Raw genomic sequence first — 12,181 nt, 5'->3', positions numbered from 1 at the left:
CCCCCCCAGATATGTCTCTGGATCCGCCACTGCAATTAGATTCTTGTGAGCACTATAATAATCCCTGTGATACACACGTTCAGGCTAATGCATGCATTTCATATCTACCGCGAGTACAATTAACTATCAGCTGGTCTTTCTTGTGGGTGGTATGTATATCAATAAAAGTTGACCTGATTTGTCTGATAATGAAGTCACATGATCTATACAACAAAAGTATATATACATATATACCGCCCTTGGCCATTATTCTGTGTCCAATATTGGAGACATTTTATAAACTGTCATTGACGACGGTTTTGCTATCACGCAGCTTGTTCACATCGCTGCCAATTAAAGGCTTATACTCAAAATCAAAAGTATATGTACGCAAACGTAGTGTCTGAAGAAAGCTTGATGCTTTATCTTGCTTCAACAAAAACAACATTATAATGTATGGTGGAGGTGAGAAGGATGACTGTGAATGGGATACGGAAGGGAAACTACAATGAAGTGTACAGTAGGAGAAACAACATCAAGTTGATTGTCTTTGCAGAACTAGAGGATGAAGAGGAGACATAGTGAAATATTTCTGTGAGGAGGTCAACACGAGGATTATTGAGACCATCAGCCGTGATGACCTTTTGGCTGTCCACAGGTTTCATGGAAGGGACAATACGAGAGCACGGCCATTAGTGGTGAAGTTTGAACGGAAAGATGTCAGGAACCAAGTGATCAGGCCAAGGAAAGAGTTACGAGGGACAATGAAGCTGGTGGATGATGTGACGAGGGACAATGAAGCTGGTTGAGGATGTGACGAGGGACAATGAAGCTGGTTGAGGATGTGACGAGGGATAATGAAGTTGGTTGAGGATGTGACGAGGGACAATGGAGCTGGTTGAGGATGTGACGAGGGGCATTGAAGCTGGTTGAGGATGTGACGAGGGATAATGAAGCTGGTTGAGGGTGTGACGAGGGATAATGAAGCTGGTGGATGATGTGACGAGGGACAATGAAGCTGGTGGATGATGTGACGAGGGACAATGAAGCTGGTGGATGATGTGACGAGGGACAATGAAGCTGGTTGATGATGTGACGAGGGACAATGTAGCTGGTTGATGATGTGACGAGGGACAATGTAGCTGGTGGATGATGTGACGAGGGACAATGAAGCTGGTGGATGATGTGACGAGGGACAATGAAGCTGGTTGATGATGTGACGAGGGACAATGTAGCTGGTGGATGATGTGACGAGGGACAATGTAGCTGGTGGATGATGTGACGAGGGACAATGAAGCTGGTTGATGATGCGACGAGGGACAATAAAGCTGGTGGATGATGTGACGAGGGACAATGAAGCTGGTGGATGATGTGACGAGGGATAATGCTGGTTTGATTAACAGACTACAGAGTGACAGTCGGATTGAGAACGCATGGTATTTCAAAGGACGAGTTTTTGCGGTTTGTGATGGTGTGAGAAAGCCAATTGACTTATATGACAGTGTGGACGAAATATTCAAAAGGAGGTAGACACAGTGTGTTCTAATTAGTGATATTATCTTTATGTATCATTCTGTGTTCTGTAAAAAAGATGTGATTCTATGATATTGGATATACAGTATATGTGAGGGATTTAACAGACATTCTACTTACGAGGTAAGAAATCAGATGCATTGTACAGTAAGGCTTGTCATAATTGTCTCCTCTGTGTAGAGTGGATATCTGTGTATAATGATCAGGTAGATTTAATATGAATTATGTAGAATTATAGGCGGGTATGACTGTACAGTGCATTTAAAAGTTTAAATTGCTGTATTATTATTATGTATTTACTTATTAATGTTATGTATTAGAACAATAATTGGTAATAAAATGTATGCAATATCTAGTGTAGTCAGCGACCATGATAGACAAAATATGCTTTTTAAATGTGTTGTTTGATGATGAGAGAAGTGTGTATGTGTTTCATCAGAAATTGTCATTATGTGTATATGTACCTGTGTGTGAGGCAGGAGGCAGATGGGGGGCTGGAGGGTTTTGCTTTGTTAGGCTGGTGGGGTACTGGGTTTACCGCTGTGTTGGCTGTGGGTAGTATAAAGTTTATGTCTATGAAAGTAAGGGGACTGAACTCTGATAGGCTAAAGATGAGAGATGTGTTCCACTGGATAAAAACAATATTTTGATATTATCTGCTTGCAGGAAACACATTGTGAAGATAGTATAGAAAAAATATGGGAACGAGAATGGGGATATACATGAGTGTTTAGTAATTATACATCTAGATCAGCAGGGGTAGCTATATTTTGAGAAATACATTTGAATATGTAATACATGGTAGTAGAGTTGATAGTTGTGGAAGATTGATTATACTTGATATTTCAATAAACCAAAATAGATAAACACCAGCATGTTTATATGGTCCAAATCAAGATTCCCCCCTTTTCTTTGAAAACTTTTTGTCAACCCTACACGTTTTTAACAATACTTCTATGATATTATGTGGTGATTGGAATTCTGTACCGAACAAAGAAATGGATACACACAATATTATTCACAATAACAACCCCAAATCCCAGGAGGCAATAAAAATATAATTAATGCATATAATGTTCTAGATCCATGGAGATGCTTTTATCCTGATTTAAAAAACTTTACATGGAGGCAAAAAAATCCTATTAGACAAAGCAGGCTTGGTTACTTTTTAATTTCAGAGAACTTATATTCAAAAATAAAAGATACAAAAATGATACCTGGCTACAAAACTGATCACTCTTGTATAGTCATAGATATTAATTTCAGTAATGTAGAACGTGGCAGAGGATACTGGAAATATAATACTGCCCTCTTAGAAGATCAAACTTACAAACGACAAGTCAAAGATTGCATTACAGAAACTGTAGATGAATACGTTATTGAGGGAGACAAAGATAACTTTGTAATACATTCCTTCTGGGCCAATATGCTGATGATGCCTATATTCTGCTTGATGGAGATAGCCAGTCGTTATATACTGCAGTCCAAATATTAGAAGATTTTGCCAGGGTATTTGGATTGAAGATAAATTTACAAAAATCAAGCCTGTACTGGAAAGGAAATAAAAAGTTCTCTAATGATAGAATATGTCAAGGTTGGAAATTAACCTGGTCAACTTCAAACTTTAAACTGCTTGGTATTGTGTTTTCATTAAATCTTGATGATACGGAACGCATAAACTATGAGATTAAACTGCAACAGGTTAATAACCTTCTACTTTACTGGAGCTGTCGAGATCTTACTTTAATTGGGCGTATTACAATTATAAAACCCCTTATGATACCAAAATTTATACATATTTTTACCTCGCTGCCAAACCCTTCCAAACCATATATAAACAGGTTGAATACAATTTTACTTGGTTTCATATGGAATGTTAAAACTGACAAGGTAAAGCGGGATACTATCATTTCCTGTAAAGAAGATGGAGGTCTTAACATGACTCATATTTTGTCTTTCATTAAGTATCTGAAAGTAAAATTGATTAAAATAATATTTGAGGATTCAAAAAGAGCATGGATAGCATTGTTAAATGAAATTTTACAGTTTGAAGTTGACTTACTGTATGATACGGATGGTATAAAACTGAAAGAAGTCAGTAGGCATATTAGGAATCCCTTTTTAGAGAGATATCCTCAATGCTTTGTCTGAGATCCAGAGTGAGCCGGATACCTTGTCAGAATACCTCAGTAAGAATTTATTGAATTTCGTACCATTTGATACGATTAAGTTCTGTAGACAGTGGAAAACACAAGGTGGTCTTGATACAGTTGGGGATCTTTTCCATAATGGGATAATTAGAGATTTCAATCATTTGGAAACGATTCCTTCTTTAAACTTTATTCAGTACTATTCTATAGTGAACAAAATTGATAAGAACTGGAAGCAAACATACCGAAACAAAATAGAAAATAATGAAGTTGTGATACCGACTAGAAAGGATGATATTGTCTCGCTCATGTTCGGTTACAAGGATTTAAAGTTTATCTATAGACAGTTTGTTACAAATGTCGTAATAATGCCCAAAAATATATTTAAACCATTTTCTAATACTAATAAAACATCTTATATACTGTAGCCGCATTAAAGACTCCATTCCAAATTTTGATATGTGTAAGATTATTTTTGCAAAAACAATGAAAGCAGAGAATTTTATTGCGATGAAAAATAAATCTCTATTACCCTTCCAAAATAAATGGGGTGCATTCGAACAAGTTCTTAATAATAACGACCTTAATCAATTATTTTTTAAATATTACTTAGATTGCTTTTTTAAAGAAGTTCTCTCCCCTCATTAGTTTGAAATGATTGCTACCCTCGCATGTTCATTAGTGGTGTATCCGGTGCCTAGTTGGCCAATCAGGGGGTTCCCTCCTCCCTGCCTTATCTGTGTCATGCCTCAGTACATTTACTAAGTTTTATATAGTAGCTTTGTATATATCATGAATGAGAAAACTTCAAAATGTATGAATAAATAGCTGAAATGAGTGAAAGAGTGTGAATAAAGAAAGAATTGAATGTAAAAATGGAATAAATGTAAAAGGAAGGATGTAATGAAAAGGAATGAATGAATGAATAAGTAAACAATTGAATGAATAATTAAACGACTGAATGAAAGAATGAATGAATGAGAGCCCTCTTGCACGAGTACATCTTTTTGTAAGGATATTGAATCCAGGGCCTCAAGCCTGGCAGTATTCCAAAAACATTGTGCGGCAATAAAAAAAAGGGAAAAATATATATATTATAATGTATGATAAAGCTATTTGTTGACATTATAAGCCAATAGTAAAACTACTTCTTATACTGATAAAATCACTTGTTATACAATGAAAAAATGACCTACTAGTTATATTGATGGAAAACTACCAGTAAAATCATAAAACAATGACAATAAAACTGTCCAGTATAATGATAAAACTTGTTATTATAATGATAATTACCACTGGTTGCTTTTATTAATATAATTACGTGTAGTAGCAAGAAATCATATCGATAAAAACATCTAGTGATACAGTTATTAGTTATGATGATGGGAAACTACTAGTAAAATCATAAAACAACTAGGCATGACAATAAAACTGCTTTGTTTAATGATAAAACTTCTAATCATTACGATAAAACTACTACACGTAATTATATTGATAAAACAACCAGTGATCGAATTACTAGCTATTATGATACAAATACATCACGCAATAATTAAACTGCTTATAATAGTATAAAAAGACATCGAAGTGTAAACAAAACTATAATTCGAACTCATAATCAATAAAACGAGGACAAATTTGATCAATATTTACACGAGGACCATTGAAAAAGCACAACGAGAATAAGACCAGGTGTTTCGGTAGTGATCAATCTACTCTTTATAATGATAAAACTTCATCATGCAATGCCAAAACTGCTGCTTCAGATCATAAAGTGCTGTCCCCAGGCCGGGACATACAAAGGTCCTTAAAAATGTTAGTTGTTATTCCCCGCTGAACGTTCAGCATTAAGGGGAATAGTAACGACTGATTCATCCGTTGTCAGTATAATGTGACCGGGCGGAATGTTGTGCTGGATGCCTTCGGCAGGACGTGTCAGTGAGATTACACTATAAATTCGGCGTCAAATCGGTCCTATCTCAAGGAGCCAAGTACACCAACATACACTGTCTCTGGCACACATACACACTTGCACGCTTACACAACACACATGAAGACACGTCCTTAAACGACCTTAGCTGCTATAGGACGTTAAACAAAATATAACCAAACCAAACCAAATTATAAAGTTATAGTTAATATTGATATAAATACTAGTTATGTTTTTTTAAACTACTTATTCAAATGATATAAACAGTATTTGATGGGAGTCTAGGTATCGCCATGGCTGTTTTCGTCAGAATAAGGAATGGCACTAAAGATATGTCCATAATATATAACGTTAAACAACTCGCAATCAAATCGCTTTGTTACATAACCAGATAAGATCATGCGAGCGTTTCATGTACACAATACTTTAATTGAACCTTGTACCCATTACGTATACTAGTTTTTGTGTATCAGACAACCCGTGGACAATCTACCGGGGCGGGCAATCTGTGGATGTATTCCCTAAACATGATGTTTTCAGGTGTGTGCGCAATGTAACGGAAGGGGAAATAAGCTAGAAGTTACGTTATTCACCGCCGTTTTTGTTACTTTTTAAAATGTATTTTACGTTTACAAAAATGTATGGGCTCACCTGCCGGACCACGTGGGTTTTCTCCGGGTACTCCGGTTCCTGCTACAGTAAAATCATCCGCGCCCTAACATCAGTGCCAACAAGAGTGATTAATTTAAGTTGTAAAAACTTGTTCCATATTTTTTTGTAAAATAAATCAAGGATATATTGTTTTTGTATTTTTTTTTTTTTAATTTGGAATTCCACATTTAGAGAACGTTATCTTTTGTACCCAAAACAAAGTTTAATAGGTATGATAGTTTCCATGTTTTTTGAACTGAGCAAAACTGAAAAGTCCTTAGTGAAACATGACCTTAGAATGAATATTTCTGAACGTTTTCTTCAGGTTGGAAAGTATGGATTGTGAAAAGATTCATGTTGCAAATCCATGATATTCTTAATCTGGAGGTTTGTGGTTTTACCCAACGATCTGTCTAATTTTAAGCGTTTGCGAATGCATCTAAGTGCATCGTCAATGGGTGTGTTCATGTGAAATGAATTCTTCGTCTTCCCGAATCATTGTCGTAGACGTAGTTTCCGCTTTAGACTCTCGCACATCTATGACTAAGTATTAAACAAAGAATAGCTGAATCGATTCATTTCGGTTTATATATAACAGTTAAGTGTACATACGCTTACAATGTAGCCGAATCGACATCGATTTGTGAATTTTGTTTGTTTGTGTTTTACGTGCTATTAATAGTTTAAGGACGTGCCAGGTTTTGGTGGTGGAGGAAAGCCTGAGTCCCGAAGAAAAAACACCGACCTATGGCAAGTAACTGGCGACTGCCCAACGTCGGTCTGAAACCCGGGACCCAGTGGAGGAGGGCAAATGGTACGAGAATGTCAGACGCCTTAACCACTTGGCCACCGTGTCGATTTGTGGACAACTCGTAAATATATTATACATTGTCTATATATACGCTTCACTTGTCATTTGTCTGATGAAAGTGAGAGAGAACATACTAGTCATCGAAACGTCACATATAAACAACTTTTGGTTGTGCTACATCAATCTTTTCACCGACCTTACAGTGAAGTGAAACTGTTTATTTGTTGAGCTTTCTGCATGAACATACTAAATATTTAAATAGGCGCTTTCTCTTCATATTTCTAAGGACTATTTTATTACAGACAGTATACCTATAAAAATACAAAGAACGTTGTTTCGCCTTATTTTGTTCTTGTAAGTGGGTTAGTCTGTTTTGTTTCAAAGAATATACGCGTAGTCTGTATTTACATACAATAAAAATCCATCAAAAGATTCTGCTGCTAACCGTTATTTAGTTTTCTGATGCTAGATAATTTGAAGTATATTGAAATTTCCCATGACGTTTCTTACTAACATTTCGTTTCAGAGGTTGGAAATAAGATATAATTATGTAGTTACATGAGATATGGAAATTCTACCCTCAGGTCCAGAATTTTGTGTCAAAACCTAGGCACATCCTCGGTTCTGATCGAAATTTCACACTCTCTGAAGCATACATCAGATCAGGAGGCACGATAGTCTAGTGATAGGACGTCGGGCTCGTGACAGAAGGTTTGCGGGTTCTAGTCACGGCACGGCACTTTGTTGTATTTTTGAGCAAGATATTTTACTCTTCTTGTTCCAGTCTACTCAGCTGTAAATGAGTATGTTGTTGGGCAGTGCTAGAATTGTTGAATGCTAGCTGTGAGCACCGAAAAGGCAGCACCTGCTGTATGCTCCCCAAGGAGTTGAGAAAGATATTGGCTGGTTGCAAAGGCCCTATAACCACGGATAATAATTTGTGAACTGCTTTGAGACGACCTACTAACTAGGTTGTGATAAAGCGGTATTTAAGAATCTATTATTAATAATATTATTAATTAATCGTTTCATTACCTGGGATAAGAAACTGCAAAGGATGAAGCAAACAAAAACATAGCGCTCCCTCTGTCCAGTCATACGTTTCATCGTTAAGAAGCGAGTTCAGTTAACAAAACACAGCTGTGATGTGTCGCTTATCTCTGTTCAAAATGATAACAGCTTTCATTCTGTGTCAAAGGTCATGGTCGCACGTGGAAGCCGCCAAATTTCCATCTCAGAATAAAGGAGTAGTAAAGATCGAACATGTTTCATTCACAATAGCAAGCTGAAAATATAAATATACTTTGTATATGTGAGTGAGTTACGAGAACATCCGGGAAACATCTAGTGCAATTTTGTTATACTACTATATACATTTGTTTTCAGTTCGCGTATGAATATTTTAGCAAATTAATGCGGGACGTAGAACGTTTTTTATATATTGTTTACAATTGTTGTTAACCCAGGAATTTCAGATCGAAATAAACATAAATTTGATGGTATATTGCATTAACGTTGTAAAAAAACCCAGATATATTTACCAGGACACTGTCTCACAGTGAGTGATGACGTTATCTGCATCCGTACCTTCCATAGTATTTTGCTTGCACAAGTCCAATGTTTTATTGTTTATAAAATAATATCACAATTGCACTGAATGTGAATAAAGATATTTAATCATGTTTTATAGCTGTTTATGGACTTATCAACATCAATGAGTCTTGAGTTAAACAAAAATGATATAAATGAATTGCATAAAATTGGTCCCATGGCCAAATAAGATTTATACTCCATGAACCTCATAAGAATAGGATTCAAGCATTCAATATTTACATTCGCATGACATTTCTACTCTATGGCAATACTCAACTCGTTTGACAATCACTAAAATTACGTATGGTTATGAAACAGCCTTTCGTTACTGCATAGTTGGTATTATTCGCAAAGGATAAATTGTTCTTTACTAGCGGTGAAAATAGATTTTGTGGAACTAAATACCCAACGAATATTTTTAACCATGAATCAAATCAATTTTATTGCATGGAAGATACAAATGGATTAGGCACAGACATTGCTTATTAAAGCACTTTCCAGACGTGACTTTATATATATAAACACTCAAAATAAAACAGGCATGTTTATCCGTGGACTGCGGCAAAACGCGACATATCCAGATGTCCATGTTGTGTCGATAACAGTCTTACTTTAAACATTAATCCTGCCAGGGTTGTAATAAAACATTGCTTAAGGATGTTCTCTTCTGAGGTTTTAGTCACGTTCAAGTCTCGTTTTGATCTGGTGTAACGGGGTTTTGTAATATTTAACAAATTATGATAGGTTTAATAGCAAACACACATCTGAAAAACATGTCAAAAAACTAGATGTCTGTTGTGTGTAGAACATTTTGGCGGCCATTTTGAAAAAGTGTATTTATGTGAATTTCTTGCGCTTCACAAAAAGCAAAATTTCTCCTTTTTTGACACTAGATTGATCACTTAAATTGTCATTGTGTCACCATTGTTAAATGTAGCAGGTTCAATTTTGCTGTACAACTTTATAATGTTCAATATGATTAAAATAATATGCAAAAAAGTGGAAACTTAATATATAATGGGTATTATTTTTTTACATATTAGGGTAACTGAAGCACTTTTGATTTTTGACCCCGAAAAAGGTGAAAAATAACACAAATAATAATGGAACAAAAGAAGAAGCACACCGACCCCCCATGTTTGTGGCTGTTTTAGAAGGAGAAACACAATTTCATTTGATTCATTGAATACTAAAAAAAGTTTAATACAGGATTTTTTTTTATATCAAGCGTTTAATCTGCAAAATATGGTGAAAAAATGTGTATTTTTTCATTTAAAAAAGGGGTAGGGGGTAACTAAAATCGCATTTCTGAGTAAAATGAATAACATTAAGAAGTTTTACTTCCATAATTTTAAAGAAAATAATATTTTATCAATTCTACAAACATTCATACATATCTGATAACACACTTGGAAGAAATTGTATGAATTCGTTCTGCAAACGGTAAAAACCCGAAAATTCACCTAAAATCACCTATCGTGTTAAATTGGTATCTTTGACCGATCATAGCGCTAAAACGAACACACGGACATATTTTTTTTTTGCATTTCTTACTATGCCATTATCTCCTTTTTCCAAAAATCAATATCAGAAAAAAGTTTATTACAGGATTTTTTTGACTTCTCAGAGGTGTTCATCCTTAAGCTGAAAGATAAACAAAGCACACGTACGTTGGACATGTACGCAACTCTCCGGTTGGCCCATGCTTATCTTATTTACTTGTAGACCGGGTTTACCTAGTACATGTACTTATGTTGAAACAGCCAGATTACATCATACGCATATCTTATTATACTGTGACAAGATAAATATATTATTCATATAAGTTAATCTAAATTACCACCGGCAATGAAAATTTAAACGTTGCATTGCTACTTTGCATGGACGACTTTGTTAATATTACAATACCATAAACATTATAACTAGTTGCATCCGCCGTGGTCGAGTAGTCAAGGCGCCCGATCGTCTATGGTCAATTGTCCTCCATCACTGTGTCGCAGGTTCGAAGCCTACGTGGGGCAATCACCAGATACTGACGCAGGTCGGTGGTATTTCTTCGGATAATCCGGTTATCCTCCATAAACTCAATCAATTAAATGACTATAGTTGTTAATAGGACGTCAAGCGCAGACCCCCACCCCCCCACCCCCCCACCCCAACACACACACACCAAATCGTTAAAACAAAAAATTCCAATTATATAGAAAACATAATGCGAATAGAAATATTTAAAGTGCTTCAAAACTTAAATATGCATTTAACGGTGGCAAGATATTTACATTAACTGCCAGTTTAGAAAGAATGATTTGTTTTATCCAAAAGATTAGAAATGTGTAATGCAATAGAGAGTTTTTTTGTGGGTGCTTGGTGGTGTTTGAGTTTTAGAGCTGAGGGTTTTAACCCTTTCAGGATTAGGGATGTGTTAACAGATGTGTGTATAGGTGATAAATGCCTTACTGATGCAGGTTTGGTGAAGTTTCATTGGGGTTAGAGTCCTAGTAACAACTAAGGTCATTGAAGGACGTGCCTCCTTTTGTGATACATGCATGTGTACTGGTGGTAGTATATGATGGTGTAGTTGCCTCCTTGCCACAGCACTGATCTGATACCGACTTCAGAGTTCTTCCTCATTGAAATACCATTTTGAAGGCATCCAGCACAATATTCCACCTGGTCATATTTTACTGAACATGGAGTAACCAGTTGCTGCTATTGACCTACTAGCTGAGCGTTAAGCAGCAAATACAAACACTTGTTTTAAGGACTTTGGTATATCCCGGCATGGGGGCAGAAGCCATTGTCTTCCTCACTTGGGCGAACGCTCGGTACTAAGGCTAAAAGTGAATTGTTGCCAAGCGTGGCACTTGAAAACGAAAAGGTTGGCAGGAAGTAGAGAAATAATACAGGCCCCTTATTTTTTGCAATTGTTATAGCAGATTAGTTTGGTCGATTTGTGTCGCGAAGTAGCTAAGGGCACAAAAGTAAATCCTCAATTCAGGAGGGGGTTACACTTTAAATTGCGTCTTAAAACATGCGGTAGGTAACAGCAAGTGTATGCTTTTCTCAATCTCAAAAAGTTCTTTGTAGAACTAAATTTTCTGATGATAAACAATTTGAAGAATAAGTTACAGGTATTTGTTCGTTTTATCAGCATAAAATACCACAAAGAATTAAAATAAATATACAGCATTTGATATAGCGCCCTATCTAGCTCTAAAGTGCTTTATAGTACATAGATATATAATTAATACAATAAGCATATACATTAATCAATACAATTTTTGAGGAAATCGCAGGAGCTGTCTTATCAGGCGCTAACTACTAAACGATGGCTTTAAGCTGAACGTTGTATCCCTGATTTATAAAAACACCCGACAAAATTCAAAACATTAATAAATGTCTCGACAGTTGGAGGACAATGCTCGGCTAAGGGTTATTTTAATATTAATCGTTTAGCCATTATTAATGGATAAGATAATGTAATCAAATTGGTATACCATATCGATGGCTATTGGTTTGAGTGACAAAGTGTAT

The 12,181-nt window shown here is 35.9% G+C and overlaps 2 protein-coding genes across 2 annotated transcripts in view; one reads left to right on the top strand and one right to left on the bottom strand.

Annotated features, from left to right (window-relative positions):
- LOC110450907 overlaps positions 1-8,217 on the bottom strand; it is an 11,354-nt gene extending 3,137 nt beyond the window's left edge. Inside the window, exon 1 of the mRNA XM_021498701.1 lies at positions 8,090-8,217. Coding sequence (XP_021354376.1) covers positions 8,090-8,161 — 72 coding nt within the window. The 5' untranslated portion in view covers positions 8,162-8,217. The remainder of the gene's footprint in view (positions 1-8,089) is intronic.
- Positions 1-12,181, top strand: part of LOC110450905 (A disintegrin and metalloproteinase with thrombospondin motifs 18-like) — a 135,282-nt gene that overhangs the window by 21,892 nt on the left and 101,209 nt on the right. The gene's annotated exons all lie outside the window — the stretch shown is intronic.

This window comes from Mizuhopecten yessoensis, unplaced genomic scaffold (assembly GCF_002113885.1).
Source record: "Mizuhopecten yessoensis strain PY_sf001 unplaced genomic scaffold, ASM211388v2 scaffold5547, whole genome shotgun sequence".
NCBI classification, from domain to species: Eukaryota; Metazoa; Mollusca; class Bivalvia; order Pectinida; family Pectinidae; genus Mizuhopecten; species Mizuhopecten yessoensis.
This window is presented reverse-complemented; position numbering and strand designations above follow the sequence as displayed.